The 19,102-nt window shown below is 45.5% G+C and overlaps 1 protein-coding gene and 1 long non-coding RNA gene across 5 annotated transcripts; one reads left to right on the top strand and one right to left on the bottom strand.

The window, feature by feature from the left end:
- LOC309335716 lies at positions 1 to 7,002 on the bottom strand. Of its 3 annotated transcripts, none has more exons than XR_014153652.1 (4): positions 6,988 to 7,002; positions 2,858 to 3,169; positions 1,681 to 1,770; positions 1 to 707 (listed from the first exon to the last, which is right to left on the bottom strand). It is a non-coding gene; the product is annotated as an uncharacterized lncRNA (long non-coding RNA). The 3 variants fall into 3 exon arrangements; XR_014153653.1 differs by lacking the exon at positions 6,988 to 7,002 and adding an exon at positions 4,094 to 4,739; XR_014153654.1 differs by lacking the exon at positions 6,988 to 7,002 and adding an exon at positions 3,782 to 3,796.
- On the top strand, positions 6,657 to 16,058 carry RSAD1 (radical S-adenosyl methionine domain containing 1). Of its 2 annotated transcripts, none has more exons than XM_081850845.1 (9): positions 6,657 to 6,865; positions 8,565 to 8,698; positions 9,111 to 9,315; positions 9,966 to 10,331; positions 11,398 to 11,461; positions 11,684 to 11,831; positions 12,771 to 12,825; positions 15,330 to 15,433; positions 15,545 to 16,058. In XM_081850845.1, exons 1-9 carry the CDS (start codon positions 6,710 to 6,712, stop codon positions 15,657 to 15,659), a joined length of 1,347 nt encoding a protein of 448 aa, XP_081706971.1. In that variant the 5' UTR covers positions 6,657 to 6,709; the 3' UTR covers positions 15,660 to 16,058. The 2 variants fall into 2 exon arrangements, with proteins under 2 accessions (XP_081706971.1, XP_081706972.1); XM_081850846.1 differs by lacking the exon at positions 6,657 to 6,865 and adding an exon at positions 7,096 to 7,254.
- The last annotated feature ends 3,044 nt before the right edge of the window (positions 16,059 to 19,102 follow it).

Genomic DNA, 19,102 nt, shown 5'->3' with positions numbered 1-19,102 from the left:
TTAGATTTCTCATCTGCTTTATTTCCGATTCAAAACAGGTATTGATGCCATAGAAATTCAAAACTTCAAATCCTACAAGTTGGAATGCATCTAGGATGTGTTTGCTTTTACGGGAGCTTTATTAGGGCACCTCCCAACCATGATACTGAACCGCAGAAGTTGGTGCGTAACACTTTTCTTTTCTGGCTGCAGCTCCCCCACGCCAGCAGAATTTGATCTTGGTTCTGTTTTGTTATAAAGCTACTACTCTTCCTCCTCGCCTTCGAGGACCTACCCTGAACTTTTCCTTCTTTTACTCTGTGGCTGCACGTAACACCGTGATTTCGCTATGCTTTCTGAATGGTCTTACATACTGCATTATAGCACTGGTGGGTATTGCAGTATGTAGCTGGTTACCAAACAAATTAAGTGAAGTATGCAGTGGAATTCCCTCTCTCCCTTTATCTAACAGAACAAGACCCCCAGGGGAAGTTTGAGATCAGTCATTAGCAATGAAGATGTGACTCCTTGTCACAGAGCAGTTTCAGAAGCAAAATGAAACATGGGAGTTGTTCTTCATCTCTTAAAGAAACAGCCAGAGTTTTCTCAGGAAAAGAGGAAGGTGGTCAGGGTGTGTCTCCTCCGTAACTTTTCTGGCTCTCCCAGCTGAAGCGTGGTTTCTGCCCATGGAAGCAGAACACAAGGGGCCTCCATATGTTGCTTTGTTGCTGAAAGAAAACAGAACCCAGGTCAGGTCAAGAAAGAGTTTCATTATGAGAGCCAGTGTGGTGTAGTGGTTAAGAGCGGTAGATTCGTAATCTGGTGAACCGGGTTCGCTTCCCCGCTCCTCCACATGCAGCTGCTGGGTGACCTTGGGCCAGTCACACTTCTCTGAAGTCTCTCAGCCCCACTCACCTCACAGAGTGTTTGTTGTGGGGGAGGAAGGGAAAGGAGAATGTTAGCTGCTTTGAGACTCCTTTGGGTAGTGATAAAGCGGGATATCAAATCCAAACTCTTCTCTTCTTCTATGTGAATGTTTGATGTCATAATTAGTTTGAGACTAGGGGATGAGAAGGGAAATAAGATCCCTCCCACAGATGTCAAATGGATGGGCTTTTTGCCTCTTGACAACAACTATCACCTTTAGCGCACAAAGGGTGCTACTACACTTTCCAGTGTCGCTCACTGGACCTCAACATTGCCAGCTGTTTCTTTTCTGTTATGTCTCCACTATAGATAAAATGTAAAGGGAAGGTAAAGGACCCCTGGACAGTTAAGTCCAGTCAAAGGCGACTATAGGGTTGCAGCGCTCATCTCGCTTGCAGGCCAAGGGAACCAACATTTGTCCACAGACAGCTTCCCGGGTCATGTGGCCAGCATGACTATACCGCTTCTGGCGCAACAGGACACCGTGACAGAAACCAGAGCGCATGGAAATGCCTTTTACCTTCCTGTCGCAGCAGTACTTATTTACCTGGAGTGATTAAGAGCCCTGTTACGGCCCATCAAACGCGCAAGAAACATGTGCTAACTACAGTATTTAAAAATTAAAAATACACCATAGATTTTCCCAGCCCACGTATGAAATATGCACACGTTTCATTGTCCTTTAAATGCAATATGAAATTATCTCACAAGAAGACTTTAGTTGCCATTTTAAGCTTATCAGCCGTGTGCCACAGATGCACAAAATATACTTACATGGTGATAGGCCCCACTACTGGATTCCGCAACACAGGACATTGCCCAGCTTCTTTGATGGGAAAGGAAGTTAGGAGTTGGGGTGAAACCCTGGAAGAAATCCCAAAAAAAACTCGAATGAAATAAGCGTATGCTGCCTCTCTAGTCTTAATCAGTTTGGGAGGAATTTGGCAATGGGAACAGCTGGAGATGCTGGAGATGCTGTAAGATAATTATGTCAGACCTCACATTATTAACTCTTTAATAACACTGCTTTTAAAAAAAAGTAGAGGTGGGAAAAGGATGCAGAAAAGTACAACCAAAATTATTAATTAATGTTGGCGGATGGAGCAACTTACCTTTGAGGAAAGGTTGCAATGTTTGAGGTGTTTTTAGTTTAGATAAAAGGCAGTAAGAGCCTCAAAAGCATGGTTACGTCCCACTTTGCCTGCAGAGCTGGCAGCCCCTCACCCCTTTTCAACCACCCTCCCTTGTGGAGTGTTCCTTCAGCCTCTTCTCCCCCCTCCTTGGGAGTCCTCCGGGCAGCTGGTCTCTGAGCTGCCCCCACCCCACCTTAAAGAGAGGTGCCTCCCAGAGACACCATTCACCTAGGGAGCTTATAGCCAGGGCTGCTGCAACAAACAGCCGTGCAAGCCTTTGGGAGGCAGAGGTGCGAGGGGGCATCAGAGGAGGGAGGGAAGGAAAGAGGGACAGAGGCCAGTGTTGCCCTGCGGCACCCCTGACCATCATTCAAGGCACCCCAGGGCGCCACGACCCACTGGTTAAAAATCACTGCAGTAGACCTTGTCTTACACACTTACCTTGCCAAGTAAAAAGTTACTATACGAGACATGTTTTGACCCTGTTATCGGGCCACATTGCCAGAGTGAAACTCTCCTATGATTTCTCAATAATCCCCTTTCCCTCCAATTAGCTCTTTCTTTGCACAGCTTCCCCACTTGCCCATACCAGGGTGTTTGTAAAGAACAAAAATTGCATGCATCAGATTGCAACCAGTGAAGTTCCTTTGAGAGTAGACCCAATGAAACAAATAAACCTATGTTGGTCGTGTACAGTATATTAATAGGCTTCAATGGATCTACTTTCAGTAGTTCTAGCATTAGCTACCATCCGCACAGCCTTAATCCCCTTTTGTCGCGATGACCTCTACCCCCTCAGCAAATGCAAAGATACAAACCTTCCACAGCCTCACGGACAGCACGTTCAGTATCAGGACAGACATCATGAAAAATAGCATGAAGCACAAGGACTCCACAAGGTTTCCCTTCATCTTGGTTTGCCTGCGTTTGTCTTTTCCTCCCTCCCTCTCTTTATAAAGGTTGCCAGACAAGGGGGAAATCCTCATTGCCAGGCCACAGTGATTTCAATGCGTGTCATCACTCTGTGTTTCGGGAACCCCCTGGGTCCTGTCACCTAAGACAGGATTTCTGCAGCAGAAGCACTTTCTTTTTGATGTGTCTTTTGAATCGGGTGACATTGAGACCACATCCTGAAGGAACGGAAAATTCTCATATAAGGGAACCGGTTTCCTTTCCATTAACTGTGCTAATGTGACACATACACGCCCCCAGATGTGGTAGGAAGGTAGCAGGCCCTGCAGGCTCTGACGGATACAATAATTAGGAAATAAAACTTATTAGCCATAAATCTCTTCCTCTTTTTAAAAAATATTGCCTGCAAAATGCCTCCATGCCACACATGCAAACACAGCTGCTCCCCCCAAAACAAGCTAGGCTTCTTGGAAGTGTATTGACCATTGCATTATGTATAGACATTTACACAAGCTTAGAGAGCAAGATGGATGGTTAACCCTGAGAATAGCGGAATAGTGTTTCAGTGGAGATCCCCCAATGCTCTAACAGCAGCACTAACATCTAGTTTCAGTTCCATAGAAACTGTTGCCTGCATGGATGCCACGTTTGTGATTTCCCAACAGAGATGAGTGCAGAGCAAGGAGCTATTGGTGGTCGTCATGGGCTTGTACACAAAGGCTTTCCCTCTTTTACGGTGCTGAATGATCCTTCAGGCTTCCTTCCTTACTTCAGGCTTATTAACCCTGGTTTCCCCTGAAGTCTCATGCACATGCACAACTCTGCCTAACCTGTCCAAACATTCTCTTCTAGTCATGGCCTTCTCCTGTCCTTTTCTCCCATCCAGTGAGAGAGGAAAGGGATGCACACGCCGCACCCAGCACCCAAGCGGCTAGCTATGCCGCTGCACCCATCTCAAATTATCCAACCTCACTTGTCCTTGCCCTCTTCTGCTCTGTTTCCTTTTTTTCCTTGGATCAGGCGCCACAGCCCCCACTCCACCTTTCTCCCAGGAAAAGCACGATGCCTTCAGCACCCAAAGTGAAACAAAGGTATTAGAGACAACATGCACATCTCTGTCTCTCTCTGTAAGGTACACAAACCTGAATGCTCTTCCTCAATTAAAATGGGATGCTGATTGTGGTTTCTGAGTGGTGGGAGAAATTCCAGACAGGCCCCTGCCCCTGTCTGACCGATACACAGGGCTGACCACTGTGGTGTATGAGGCAGTCATTTAGCAGGCAGGCAGTGGTGCTGCGGGGTGGGGAGATGGACAATGCGTAGCATCTCCAGCTGCAATCCTAAAGCGTGAAATAGAGATGCCAGTCCCATATTTGATTCTTGGTTACAGCTGTCACTTGAGAACAAAGCAATGTGAGAATCTATTCCAGCTTTGATCTCCAAAATGTAGTATAAACACCGTCAACTTAGAAACACCGGCCTGTGAGCGCTCCAATTGGAGAACAGCCTTTACCAAAGGTGTCATGGACTTTGAAGATGCTCAAACTCAGGACGAAAGGGAGAAAGGTGCTAAGAGAAAGGCACATTTGGCAAACCCTCACCATGATCAATTTGCGTCCGGAAGCCTATGTCCCCACCGCGGAAGGATGTGTGGATCCAGAATTGGCCTCCACAGTCACTTACAGACTCACTGTTAAGACTGTGTTCATGGAAGACACTCCTACTAGGCTACGAGTGATCACCAAAGAAGGAAGATTTTATGGGAATTTGTAACAATTAAGAATCAACAAATTTCCTTAACGAGAAAAGACACTTATTGTCAACAATAAAGAGGTTCGGATTTCAGGCAATTATAGGAGGGTCAGGGATATCAGATAAAAGACAATGGTAGTAATCAGCAAAAGACTAACATAGCTACTGCTCTGGATTTTATTTCATTGTATACACTCTTCTACAAATCCAGAAACTACTTCCACATTTTTACATGGATGAATCGTCCCTCAAATGACAACTTTCTATTTGCAGGATGGAATTCATGGAAGAGAATATAAATGCATTCTTCCAGCTGTAGCATAACGTTCTCCCCTAAGGGGTGGATAATTGGGACTTTAAAGTACAGTATTAAAAGATTTGAATAAGACCAGAAGCCAGGCAGTTTGTGTATTTGTGTGTGACGCTAACTAGCCTCTCATTTGCTCGACCTTTTGTTGCCATGGTTGGGAGTCTTCTGAAATACTAAGAGGCATCTGATATTTTGGGGTTGTACTCTTAATAGCTACCAAGTGACCGCACTACCTCCAGAAAGCATAGGTGTGCCATCTGCTGTCTAGCTGCTGGAACTGTAGTCATTTCAATGGCTTGCGTATGACACCACAGATGTTGACCCACCAATTCAAGGTAGCGTACTTCATGTGCTTTATATAACACAGTGGTGTCCAAACTTTTTTCAAAGAGGGCCAGACTTGATGAAGAGAAGGGCCGTGGGGGCCAATCAGTGTTCCTGAAACGGACTTTGGACATGCCTGATATAGCATAACCTACATATTGATTCAGCTAAAATAAAAAAGTGTCCGGAGTAAATAACTCCATGCCCTAGGGCTTTTCAAAGGTCGTTATTGGGTTTTTATTCTGTTTTTCCTAGGTGTGTCCTGTTTCACAGGTTAATGAGGGTAAATGGGGGGGGGGGGGTGAAGTGCCAAGGCAATGGAGAAGATTGTCCATGGCTGTGTATACAACATACATTGAAAGCACGTTGACATCCCCCAAAGAACCTTGGGGACTAGTTTGTTAAGGGTGCTGAACCTCTGTAAGGAATACATTTCCTGGGATTCTTTGGGAAAAGCCACGTGCTTTGCTTGTTTCCATGATCCCCACTGCCTGTCGCTACCAGACACTTCAGCAACCAGTTCTGGGGCTATTTCCAAAAAGCCAAACCAGAAGTTTCATAAATGGGTCCTACAAGCGCTGAGGGTCTATATTTGTACTGAAAACCCTGCTCTAGATTTATGTGAGATAACACACTCACACACACACACCTGCCTATGAATCTATCTATAGAATTCCACTCATCTTCCAAGCAAAGTTTTGCGCAGCCTATGTAGTCCCTACCGCCCCCCACTTCCTCCTACAAATTTATATTCCTCCTCTCCTGCAAATTTATATTCTCCCAACCCCCCTTTGAGGCGGGTCAGGCTAAGAAATAATAACGATTGTCCCCAGGTCTAGTGCTGACACGCCAACCAACCATAGCTGTCAACCTTCCCTTTTTTTCGCGGGAAATTCCCTTATTCCAGCGTCGTTTCCCACTGCTATCCCGGATTGTTAGATATCCCATAGATTGTCCCCGGGACAGGTGAGGCTGCTGATCCCTTATTTTCAAATCTGAAAGTTGACAGCTATGCAACCAATCCATCCCAGGGTTACGTGTGCGCGCGCGAGATACCGCTCGATGAGTGCTGAAAACTATAAAGCGCACTCTGCACATGCTTAGTGAGCTGCACTTCCGTTAACCGCCATCCTGCGAGTTCTCATGCTAGATCCTTAACAGAGAAGAAAAGGGACCGGGTTGTTGTTTTTTTTTAATTATAACAAAGCGCATTATTTATTTATTTTTACTGTGCAAAGCAACGTGGGCCAGAGAAGCGCCAGCCGAGCCCAGCCTCTCCAGCCCTCCCCGTCGCTAGGGGCGGACTCCTCGTCGCCTCCGCCCGTCAGGTGGCGGAAGAGATCTTCGGGGCCCGAGAGCAGCGCCGAGCGGCATGGGCGCCCTTGACAAGCTCAGGGCGGCGCTCCCGGCTGGCCTAAGGGCAGTCCGGCCGCCGCCTGAGAGGCTCTTCGGAGGCACCTCCGCCGGGCAGCTCCGCCCTCGGCCTCCCGCTCCGGAAGCGGCGGCGACCGCCGCGCTCTACGTCCACGTGAGTCCGGCGGGAAGCGGAACGCGACCCACCGCGCACGAGGGGGGGGGAAAACATTTTATGCGCTTGCGCACGCCGGCTTCCCCGCGAGCGTTGTAAAACGGACTTTTGCGCATGCGTACCGCGAAGTAAAGCTGCTCCTCCTTTTCCTGAGGCGCTGAGTAACTCCCGCCAAATCGACTGCTGGGGATACCTTCCACACACCCCTTTTAGTAAAGTGCGCATGCGCCGTTCCTTAGGCGTTCTCTGAGTCCGGAAGGAGGGTTTGCCCTGTTTTCTTTGCAGGCCTCTTTCCCTCACCTCCAGTGCGCTTGCGTGGGGTCTGAACTGGTGAAAGTACAGTACGCTTCCTCGACGGAGCGGTTCTCACTCTGCGCATGCGCATGATGGTGATAATGTGTCTTACATTCTCCTCCCCCCCCCACAAAAGACCCCCCCCTCTTACTGAGGACTTGCATGTGTTTTACAATCACAACACAGATGGTTATGACTCAACGAGAGTTGCACCATAACTGAGGAGGAAAATACTACGGACAGATCAGATACATAGAGATTTATCTACCTCATCTAGTTTCTAAGAAGTGTATAATGGATTCTGCTCAGCCAAAAGCCCAATAGACTTCCTCTGAAACAGAAATACGTGGCAACATGACATTTTACCCCAGACTAAGCACACCTCTCTCATAGTTGACAGTCTTTCCTTGCCTTCACTCTTCCATGTCTGCCTTTGTCCTTTTTCTGTCTATTTAAGAGACAAACTACACATCATTAACACGACAGGTTGTTGCTTCCTGAGCAGTATGGTTTGATTTTCAACTGAGGGGGGGGGGTTATATGAATGCTCCTACATGTTAAAAACAACAACAACCTACTAATGCATCAGGAAGAATATATGTAGCACATCCCCATGAGTAATTGGGTTATTTTTGGAGGCCCTCTTCAGGAAAGAGTCCTGGAAAACCACCTGTGGTGACTTTCTGTGAATTGGTATTAAAATACCATTCTGCTCTTGCTCTTCCCCACCTAATTCCAAATTTGTGTTTGGAACCACAACTTATTTCAGAACAAGTTCATGCTGGGGCGTTGCCATAGCAAGTGTAGAAGACTAGGTTGCCTTGTGCTACACTTCCTCCAGCAATCATCCTCTTCCCAAGCATAATTCATAATGCAATACTAACCATATCTCCACAGAAGGAAGTCCTATTGAGTGCAATGCTGCTTACCCCCAGGTTAAATTTCCCACATAACTCCTTTGTAGAGTCCTCTCTTAAACATTTCACCTGCCCAAAAATATATGGACTGAAAGACATGATGGCCACGATGACTGGAAAGCCTTTGAAGTTTAGCCAAAGCTAGAGATAGAGCATCTTTATGAAATAAAACGAGTTTGTGGTTGTTTTTTTACTTGGGCTGGCATTTATTGGCTGAGATTAAACTCTGTTGAGTAGGACTAAGTGCAATAAGTATATTTGTATTCTGAATCTACCATGTTTATAAAACATGCTGGGGTAGAATGAGTGCAGAGTTAAATATTTTGCATTCCAAGCCATTTTATTGATTGCCCCTCTTGGTAGATAGAAGTGTTACAGGCTTTGGTCTGGCAAGATGTTGACGATAGCAGGACACAGCAGGGTGAAGGTACCAGAAAGTGTGTTAGGTCTTAACAAATAAGAATTCTATTGTTTCCTTGGTCTCTTAGTGGCCCTACTGTGAGAAACGCTGCAGCTACTGCAACTTCAACAAGTACATTCCCCGAAATCTTGATGAGCAGAAAATGAGGAACTGTCTTGTTCAGGAGGCCCAGACCCTGATCCAACTCAGCCAAGTCAAGAGGTTAGTATAGTGGAAGATGAGGGGGAGGTTTTGAACAGTCAGGATTTACAGTCAGGGAACTTTGGAAGGAAAGGGAAAGAGATGAGTTTTACAACAAAGCCAGCAGCTGCTCTTGCGTTGGGAAATTTTAGTGATTTGGAATAAGCCCAATATATTCAGTACAGATGCTCTTCACCATTAGAGGACAGTGGCTTTTGTGAAATCCTACAGAGGTTTGAAGTCTTTCTGATCAGTGGGAACATTATGTTGTATATTTGTTAAGTGGCTTGTAAACTGCTATAGGAAGATTTATTTATTTTATTGAAAAGCAGCAGACAAAAAAAAGGCAATGAGATATATGGCTGAGACGTATATGGCTCAACACTGTGGGTTCCTCAGATATGTCCCTCTCACCCTCTCCTTGGTTTTGCAGAATCACATCAGTGTTCTTTGGTGGAGGGACGCCAAGCCTGGCCAACCCGCTCACCATTGCTGCTGTCCTGGACACTGTCTCCCAGTGTGCCCATTTAGCAGAAGGCACTGAGGTTACACTGGAAGCCAATCCCACTTCAGCAGATGCCTCGTGCCTGGCTGAGTTCCAGAAAGCTGGTGTCAATCGCCTCTCCATTGGTGTCCAGGTGAGGTGACGGGTGCATTGCTTTCAGGGCTGTATTAATCTGTGCTGATCCAGTTACAATATTCCTTTTGGGAGAAGTTTCTAAAAAGCATTTATGGAAATGTTTGGCAACTTGCATTTGTCAAAAATGGTTGAGCTTGCCACTCTATCAGCATCTCTCTTCCTCCCCTTTCCTGCCCATAGTATGCCAGAAACAGCAAACAGTTACTTATGGAATAAATATCTCAGAATAGTCCAGGATAACCACCAGTCTGACCTGTGAGAAATTCCTTTCCTGTTACTATTTTTCTACATCCACAATTTTAAAAGTAAGAGTTAAATCTGGCAAGGGAGAAAGCAAACAACAACCTGGGGATCAGTGTGAGATTTCAGTCAGGGAAGGAGTTAAAACACAACCCCCCCCCCCCAATAATGTATTTCAAAGGGGAGAGGGAGGAAATGGGAAATCTCTCGCACAAACTGTTTTTTGGCCACCAGACTCTTCACATTTTGCTCCCATTGGTTCTTGCTTGCACCTGACATTCAAAAATCTTCATGCTCTAATAGTGTTTTCACTCTTGCCTTACTCATATCTCTTTCCCAACACTTGCACTTCTTCTTCTCCTGATAAATGAGGCAAATATACTCATGTTTTCCCGTCCTCATCAACAGTCACTTAATAATACTGAACTGAAACTCCTTGGAAGGAACCACACATCTTGTGACGCTCTACGAACTTTAGAAGAAGCCAAGAAACTCTTTGCAGGCCGTACTTCCATTGACCTCATATTTGGACTCCCGGGTCAGACCAATGCATCGTGGATCCAGGGTCTGGAGGAAATGCTCACTGTGTGTGATGACCACATCTCTCTCTACCAGCTGACACTGGAGAGGGGAACTTCGCTTTTCAAGCAAGTCCACCAGGGCTCCCTGCCCATGCCTGATCCGGATGTAGTATCAGAGATGTACGAGTGCTCCCGGCATGTTTTGCAAAATTCAGGTTTCCATCAGTACGAGGTCTCCAATTTCGCTAGGAATGTAAGTCTGTTACTTTGCCTAGAACCTCTGCTACATAGCTTAAATCAGGAGTGGGGACCTTACTCAGCCCAAGGGCAGCATCCAAACATTGTGAATCTTTCCCACACGCCAATTCATACACACCAATGTCACCCACTTCCGTCCATTCTCACGTATAATACAGACCATACCAATACCCATTCATGTTTGTTTTCTCCCCACCCCAACACACACACTCTGACCACACCTCCAAATAATTAGGCTTGGAAAAAGCATTGGAGTTGCAGTCTCCACAAAGATCTCGCTCTCTCACACACATATACAACAGCTAAGCTTGAAAACAGCTTCCCATTGGAGTCATTGGGAGACTTTTTTTCAACACAATTGCCACAGGTGGAGGGTAACTGGGGTTGGGGGTCATAGCTGCTAAGGGAAAGGTTAACCTTCTCCCTGTGTGCTCGCACACACACACACACACAGAGAGAGAGAGAGAGAGAGAGAGAGTTTTCAAGCCTGACAAGCAAGAGGAACTTTTTCAGTGTGGGGTTTGCTGAATATGGTTAACCCTTTCCTCTTCAGTTGCAGCCACTCCAAAAAAACCGCAAAACAATCCCCCCAAACCGAGGGGATATGCAGAGAAGCACCCATGGGTCTCATCCAGTCTTCAGATGGATTGGTGGCGGGGTTCCTCTGCCCTAAGCAGAAGGGAGTAGACAAAATAATTTCAGATAATGAAATAAGCTTGCTTGCTTGCTTGTGTATGTGTAGGAAAGAAAGAGAAGAATATCATCCAGCTACAGAACTGAAGCAAACATGCTCTGAGGATGCCTTCTTAGCAAAGAACAGACAGAGCATGTTATGGAAGGCAGTAGCCACAGGCTGAGACCGATAGTCATAAGGCTTAGTTCCCATCCCAAGAGAGAGCTTTAAATCTGAGCTTTCTGCTTTCTCACAAAACTTGAATGCTGGATCCACTGAGTTGCTGAGCGTCCTCAGGAGTCAGTCGCTAAAGGGTGCCCAGCATGGTGTAACACTGAACTACCTATTCCTTAGTGGTTATGCTGTTCTGTTTCTTTTTCCCCTGCAGGGGGCACTTAGTACCCACAACCTGTCCTATTGGCAAGGGAGCCAATATATCGGGATTGGACCAGGTGAGCATTGCTTGGGGAGATGAGAGGGGCCAGCCGCTTCCCAATCTGGGCTCTCCAAAGTGCTTTTCAGATGGCACCATTTTAGCTGTGCTTCATGTTAGACATGAGTTGTTGGGGAATGATGGCCCCAGCCATCTGATGGCTGGGCAGTTATGCACATTTGCTTCCCATACCCTCTAGAGACAAAGAATTAAGTCACAGCCCTGGCTGCCTCTTTCCTAGGTGCCCATGGGAGATTTGTGCCGTGGGGAGATGGCAAGGTCCATCGGGAGGCCAGGATACAGACTTTGGAGCCAGATGTATGGATGAAGGAGGTGTTGGCCGTTGGGCACGGGACCCGGAAGCGGACTGAACTCAGCAAACTGGATATGTAAGCAGAAGGGGAGGCGAGGAGGCAGTTTTATCCCCATGTACTTGAGTAGAATTCCTTCAAACCATGGTAATGCAGCGGGAACACTTTGGATTCAAGTTTTGACTTGACCACGAACTCAGTAGTTGCCCATAGGCATGCCATGACTGCTTAGGCCCCCATCTGCAATAGGGGAATACTAAGACCTACATTACATTGCTGTTAGGATTTCTGAGAAAATCCATGTGAAATGCTTTGAACACTCTAACTAAGAAGGGGGAGGGGAGGATTTTCAGCTCAAGGGCCTCATTCCCTCAAGTCAATCTTTTAGGGTGGCAGTGGTGGGTGGGCCAGAGGCAAGGGATGGATGGAGCCACAGTGACTCTTATCTTTGATATGATGGCTACATTTCAGCTGTGGAGAATCCAGAGGCTTCTATGCATACTCATCTCTCCACCCCTCAACTGGGTCAGGGTTTCCCAAACTTGGGGCTCCAGCTGCTTTTGGACTACAGTTCACATCATCCCCGGCCACTGGTCCTGGTAGCTGGGGATGATGAGAATAGTAGTCCAACAACAACTGGAGACCTAAGTTTGGGAAACTGATCTAAGCAAATACGTTTTAAAATATATATAATGCTTGAAATAGCAGGTGAAGTTGGTTCAGAGCATGTGTCCTCTCTCTAGGCCAGGCATAGCCAAACTTGGGCCTCTAGATGTTTTGGGACTACAACTCCCATCACCCCTAGCTAACAGGACCAGTGGTCAGGGATGATGGGAATTGTAGTCCCAAAACAGCTGGAGGGCCAAGTTTGGCCATGCCTGGTCTAAGCTAATCTGCTACAGTTGCTAGGAATGGTGTGTACTGAAAAAGCTGAACAGGTTTCTGGTGACTATTCCTAGGTTGCTAGAGAGTTCTATGTCCTTGTGTTATGTTTCCCTGTGACTGTCTCCTTTGCAGACTGGAAGAGGTTCTAATGTTGGGGCTTCGTATGGATATAGGAATTACACACAAGGTGAGGTGTGATTGTGCCAGCAACTGCACTTGCAGCTAACTGGGTGGGATTGAAATTTTCAGTGCCCTAACTCCAGAGCTTTTGGCAGAAATGGCCTATTACTTCCTATTACTTCCTATTTTTCTGAACTTTCTCTGTCTTTTCCACAAGGTACTCAGCAGGTAGAATCAAAAGAATTAAAGAGAAATGAGTGGCCAAGAAGCAAAATACGTGACCAGCACCAGTGGTTTGAATCTGCTTTTAAAAGATTGGATTTTTATCCCTTTTGGAGAAAGCTTTGAAAAACCTGCTGGTTGTGGTTGCTAAATGAATGAAAGCTGGAAATAACCTTTGTGGGATTTCCACTGGCCATGAGGTTCTCAGTTTTAGGAACTGCAGATTTTCCCCGCCCTCGGTTTATTTTCCTTAAAACACACATTGTTGCTTTCAGTGGTCCAACAAGGAGAGAATTAGCTGTTGCCTAAAGCAACCCCCAGGGACGTGGGTGGCACTGTGGTCTAAACCACTGAGCCTAGGGCTTGCCGATTGGAAGGTTGGTGGTTTGAATCCCCACAACGGGGTTAGCTCCTGATGCTTGGTCCCAGCTCCTGCCAACCTAGCAGTTCGAAAACACGTCAAAGTGCAAGTAGATAAATAGGTACCACTCTGGCGGGAAGGTAAACGGCTTTTCTGTGCACTGCTCTGGTTTCACCAGAACCGGCTTAGTCATGCTTGCCACATGACCTGGAAAAACTGTATGCGGACAAATGGCGGCTCCCTCAGACAGTAAAGCGAGATGAGCACCCCAACCCCAGAGTTGTTAGCGACTGGACTTAACTGTCAGGGGTCCTTTGCAACCCCCTTCACCTTTCTCTCTCTCCAACTTTTATTCAGAGTTATATTTGTTTCCTTGCATCTATCAGCAGCATCCAGTTATGAGCAGGAAAGTTATGAGCAGGAAAGAAAAGGAAAATAACATGGTTATATCTGACCAAAAGCATTACTAGGGTGGGGGAAAACAACTCAACACAGAGCTTCTCAATTTGGCAGCAGTGCTGTGTCAGGCATCTTGTTGAGTAGTACCGTAAGCTACACCAGGAACTGGGACCATGGGGCTCTCCAGATGTTCTTGGGACTCCAACTCCCATCAATCCCAGCCAACATGGCTGGTGGTCCGAGATGATGGGAGCCAAGTTCAACATCGGGAGGGTCATGTTTCCCATTCCTGCCCTAAATCTTCACCCCTCCAACAAAGACAAAAACGGTGAAGTCAAGCTTTGAAAATCAAACCGATTCAAGCTTGCCAAATTGCTTAGCACATTTTGGTTACGGTAGAAATCTAGAAACCGCTAGACAATTTTGTACAGTCCCAGTGCAGGCTGAGATGAAAACAACAATATACTTCCACCCTTGCTGCAACTTAACTTGCCAGGCTTACTCCCAACGATGGCTTGTTGCCAACAATATAAAAGGGGTGTTGGGATTCAAATATGGGTTTGCCACCAAACTAGCATCTAGATACTGTTTTAGCAACTGGCATGGCCGCTTAGTTACTGACCTTCATTACAAAGATACAATCAACCTAGGATTTCATAAAGATATGCTAGCTTGAATGCTGGTTGCCAAGGACAGAAGGGAAAAAAAGGAAAAAAGAATTTTATTTTTTTTACGTATGTACATTGCTTCTTGTCTTTTGGTGTTAGGAGTCTCCAAAGGTAGCCAGAAAATAAAGACCATAAAAAACCAATTTACAACAACTCATAAATCAACAACTCATAAAATCAGTAAATTATATACTTCAAGCAATATGTAGAGCTGGGTTGCACATAATACAAACTGTGGCTTAGTGCAAATGGAGAAATCACAGTCATTTCGCTGCTGCTGCTTCCGTCTTGCTGCTGCTGTCGCACTGCTGTGAGCCAAGCCATGCCTTGGCTTAGGGTGTCATCTGAACCCAGGGCTGAGGTTTGTGTCGCTCCAGTCAAGCCATGAGCTGTAACTATGGGGTGTTCTGGGTTTATAGCTTGTAATTTGTCTGGAGCAGGCAAACCCAAAACCTAGGTTAAGACAACATGCTTAGCCAAGGGAAGACTTAGCTCACAGCAGCGCAGCAGGGGGAGGAGCGCTCTCCAGGAACCATCACACTAAGCCATGGTTTGTTTGGTGTAGTGTTATATGCAAACTTGATAGCAGAATGGGAGGCTGGGGGGGGGGGAGTTACTGCACTTCCTGGGGAGCTAGAGCATCCTTGAGGATGTGCCGCAAGAGAATAGGTCTAACTTCTTGAGGACACCAGTTTAAACTCTGGTGGCGGAGGGGAGCAACCAGAGCAGGGCCCCATCATATGGTCTTAAAAGTATATGAGAGGCTGAGGAATTCATTGCAAGGACTTTATAATTGACATTTGGAAGTCGCATTCCCCCCCCCACCTCCCACTCATTAGTGTTCTGATAGGACATCAACTGCAAAGCAAATTCTCGAAACTATCGAGCAACACCCATCCTAGCAGCATTTCTTCTCTACAGCACTGGCTCCAATTTGCCCCTGACCTCAGCCTGTGGGATGCATTTGGAGAATCGGAGGAAGTGAAAGAGCTGGAGGAGGGCGGTTTGCTGCTTCTAGACGACAAGTAAGGGGGCCCTACGGGTTCATCATGTTTCTCTGTGAAGAAAGATGCTGTTGTCCACTGTGGAAGATTAATCCATGTCCTTGTCGGTGGGGATTGGTTTTTTTTTTGCAGGGGACTTAGGTGTTCTTGGAGAGGCCTGGCTGTGTTGGATTCTCTGCTGCTGACACTTCTCAACCAGTTCCAGAAAGCCTGGGTGGAAAGAGAAAAAACGTTCAATCAAACCTGAAGTCCCTACTTAGGTTCCTTAAGAAGTAAAGGATCGCAGGAAGCAGCCTTATACCGGGTAGGGCAGGACACTAGGGATTAGGAATGTTCCAACCTTGTGCACTGACTCACACTACCATCCGGGGATAGTAATTCAGCCATCTTGATCTCATTTTCTCCACCTACTAAAGCTGGGATAATGACCATGAGCCTTGCAGATGAAATACATGTTATGGAACCACAGCATTCTCATGATGTTAGTAGCAAGGAGGGTAAAACAAGGCAACAAAATGGAATGCAGGGCATTGATCCGTACAGGGGTAGGGCCCACATCCTCAGGTGACATGCCCTGATGGCGTCACTAATCACTGGTCCAACAGGCTGAACGAGTAACTTTCTACATATATTATTATTATTATTATTATTATTATTATTAATACCCCACCCATGTGGCTGGGTTTCCCCAGCCACTCTGGGCGGCTTCCAACAAAAGACTAAAATACAATAACCTATTAAACATTGAAAGCTTCCCTAAACAGAGCTGCCTTTGGATGTCTTCTAAAAGTTTGGTAGTTATTTTTCTCTTTGACATCTGATGGGAGGGCGTTCCACAGGGCGGGTGCCACTACCGAGAAGGCCCTCTGCCTGGTTCCCTGTAACTTGGCTTCTCGCAGCGAGGGAACCGCCAGAAGGCCCTTGGCGCTGGACCTCAGTGTCCGGGCAAAATGATGGTGGTGGAGACGCTCCTTTAGGTATATTGGACCGAGGCCGTTTAGGGCTTTAAAGGTCAGCAGCAACACTTTGAATTGTGCTCGGAAACGTACTGGGAGCCAGTGTAGGTCTTAGCGGCCGCTCCCAGGCACCAGTCTAGCTGCCATAGTCCATTAAACCATGGCTAAAAGCACAGTGCAAACTTATACTTCAGTGGTAGGATGACTATATTTCAGGGGTGATTTAAATTCAGAAAGTATGTTGCTGCAGGAGGTTGGCTAGATGAGCTTCAAGTTTCCTACTAGATATAATTTTGGTTGTGTGTGAAGATTATAGTCGCACATTTTGAGAACCGTGGTGGAATTCAAATGACTCCAGCTAATTTATTTGACAAATGAAATAAATTAAAGAGTTCAGTTAGGTTTTACACACATTATATACAAACTGCCATGCATGGACTCTGGACAGCAGGAAACGTGCTCCATTTTGCATTTACTGGCTAACACAGTAACACAGAGACCGGTGAAAATAATAATAAAAAAGTAAACAGAAACGTGACATGTCTTTTCTGCTCAGGTTCATCCACTGGGAAGGTGGGGTGTGCAAAGGTATGTCAGCTAACTTGATGCACACTGTGCTGATTGGCTGGCCTCCTATGATGTCACCAGGAAACTTCCTTGCGCTCATTCCCTGGAGCAATGCTGCACTGTTTTTTTGAAGGCAATGAAGGGAAGGGTGAACACATGAACAGGACAGTTTGGAAAAATAAATTAAAAAGGACAGCTGACCTGAAGCATGCTGGAAGTACAAGACTAATTGCTGAGCCAGTATCTGATTTGCTGATATGCACATACGTTGTTTTGGGCTCACCCAACAGCCGAAGACCAAATCAAGCTCTCCTTATACTGTTTAATTTTATTCTTAAAAGCACACAAACAGCCTAACTTTTAAAACATCAATAAAATTCAGTTCCAGAGACTAACAGGCTCTTTTTAAATATTATGCCTGGAGCTTTTGCACCTTAACTGTGAAAATAATTTAAGATATGTAAAATAATATTGCAAAAGCATGGAAAGACCTGGAATCAAAGCAACATTATGCAGCTTAAAGTTCATCTCACCAACCTGGTGAAAAGTTCTTACTTAGTATGTGGGGGGTTTTTTTTGGCCAAAATTGAATAATATTCCTGAGGTGAAATTACTTTAATGCTGCATTTTAAGGGAACAAGCCTAGCAATCTCCTGTGCTGTTGGTTTTCTTGCCGCAGGACAGGCTTTAAAAATAATTTCTTGTAAGCCACACAGGAAATTTGTTGCAGGGTGAGATTTAGATCCTAAATAAAACAGACTTGTAAGTGGGGTAACTACACCAAACACAGCTTCACTAAACATGCAAAAAATTTGTGAGTTTTGCACCTTGGTACAATTGCATGGAGGTAAATGGGCTGCTAGGTCATTTCCAACTTACCCATCAGGGGTTTGTGTGTGTGTATAATCTCTCTCATGAAAAACTGCCTCTTCTTTCCAAATGCAGGGAGAGAGACAAACACACTCACATCTAAGGGCTGATTAAAATCAGTAAAGCAATTAAAGCTTATTACAATCACTCTGGGAGGCAAGAGTAAACTACTAGGGCAGGAATTAAACTTAAAGTGGAATAATTACAGCTTTAATTGCAGCTTCTTTTTACACTGGATTTCCATCTACTCTTCACTAGTGTGCACATACGGTAACTTTTTAATAGATTTACTATGACTAACAGTCTTTAATATTTGCCATTCTCCTCCTTGCAGTAGCTAAGCTATAGAATCTGCAATGTAAATAGGACAAGCAGACACATTCCCTGCCCGCCAGCTTATAATTTAAAATAGACATGTGAGGAAAAGGAGAGATAAGGACATAAAATATAGGAGATATGGGCTGAGTTGGAGCGGGGTGCAGAAGAGAAGGGGGGGGGAGTTCTAATAGAAAAAAGTACATTTCAGAGAGAGGATCTGGAAGATGGCATAGTGTGGATTTTGGTGGGAAGGGAATTCAATTAATAACAATGGGGGGGAGGGCAGATATGGCAAAGCACATAGAAGCCAAAATTGAACAGGAGAACAGAACCAGGAGAAGTAATGTGGGAAAGGAAAAAAGAGGAGGCAAAAGGGTTGACAAATTAAAAGGGGAAATGGCTGTATAAGAAAAGTTTATATGAACAAGGCAGCCAGTTAAAGATGGGAAAATAGGAACAATGTGGTCAAAACCATGGGAAGAAAGAACAAGCCCAAGAGCCATAGGATATATCAGCATAGCAAATAGTTGAGGGTTGCCTTTAGCTTGTGCTAGACTCCTCCAGTTGGCTTAAATGGACAGTATGGTGTTGCCTCTTCAGCAACATGGTTGAATGCCAAAGACATACTGCACGAAATTACAATTGCAGTCTAGGAACACATCTATTACTCACATCCTTCCCAAAGCAAGTTTGGAACCTGTTGAGGCAGCAATAGCTTTGCAACAGGAGAGCGCCTTATGATCTCGTCCCTCTGTTATTTGAACCGCAAAGCATATTTAGACCTCACTGGTAAATTAGATTTGACGAAATGATTTTGAAATTTAGGCTGGAATCCTGAACATATTTGCTTGGCAGAGATTCAAACTGAAATCATCAAGATTTGCTTCTGACTAAACATGGTCAAGATTTAACTGAAAGCAAGGAAGGAAAGAAGGGAACATGTTTTCAGATAATCCCCTGAAAACAACTTTCTATTATA

The sequence above is a fragment of the Podarcis erhardii genome (assembly GCF_964252035.2).
Source record: "Podarcis erhardii genome assembly, chromosome: 2".
In the NCBI taxonomy this organism is placed as follows: Eukaryota; Metazoa; Chordata; class Lepidosauria; order Squamata; family Lacertidae; genus Podarcis; species Podarcis erhardii.
The sequence above is the reverse complement of the archived record's forward strand: the minus strand, read 5'-3'. Positions and strand labels throughout refer to the sequence as shown.

Bases quoted from the DNA above. Each gene is read 5' to 3' on its own strand.
- RSAD1 (XM_081850845.1), top strand. From the start codon at position 6,710: ATGGGCGCCCTTGACAAGCTCAGGGCGGCGCTCCCGGCTGGCCTAAGG. The intron at 8,699-9,110 runs GTTAGTATAGTG...TTGGTTTTGCAG, and splicing joins CAACTCAGCCAAGTCAAGAG to AATCACATCAGTGTTCTTTG. The intron at 9,316-9,965 runs GTGAGGTGACGG...CCTCATCAACAG, and splicing joins GCCTCTCCATTGGTGTCCAG to TCACTTAATAATACTGAACT.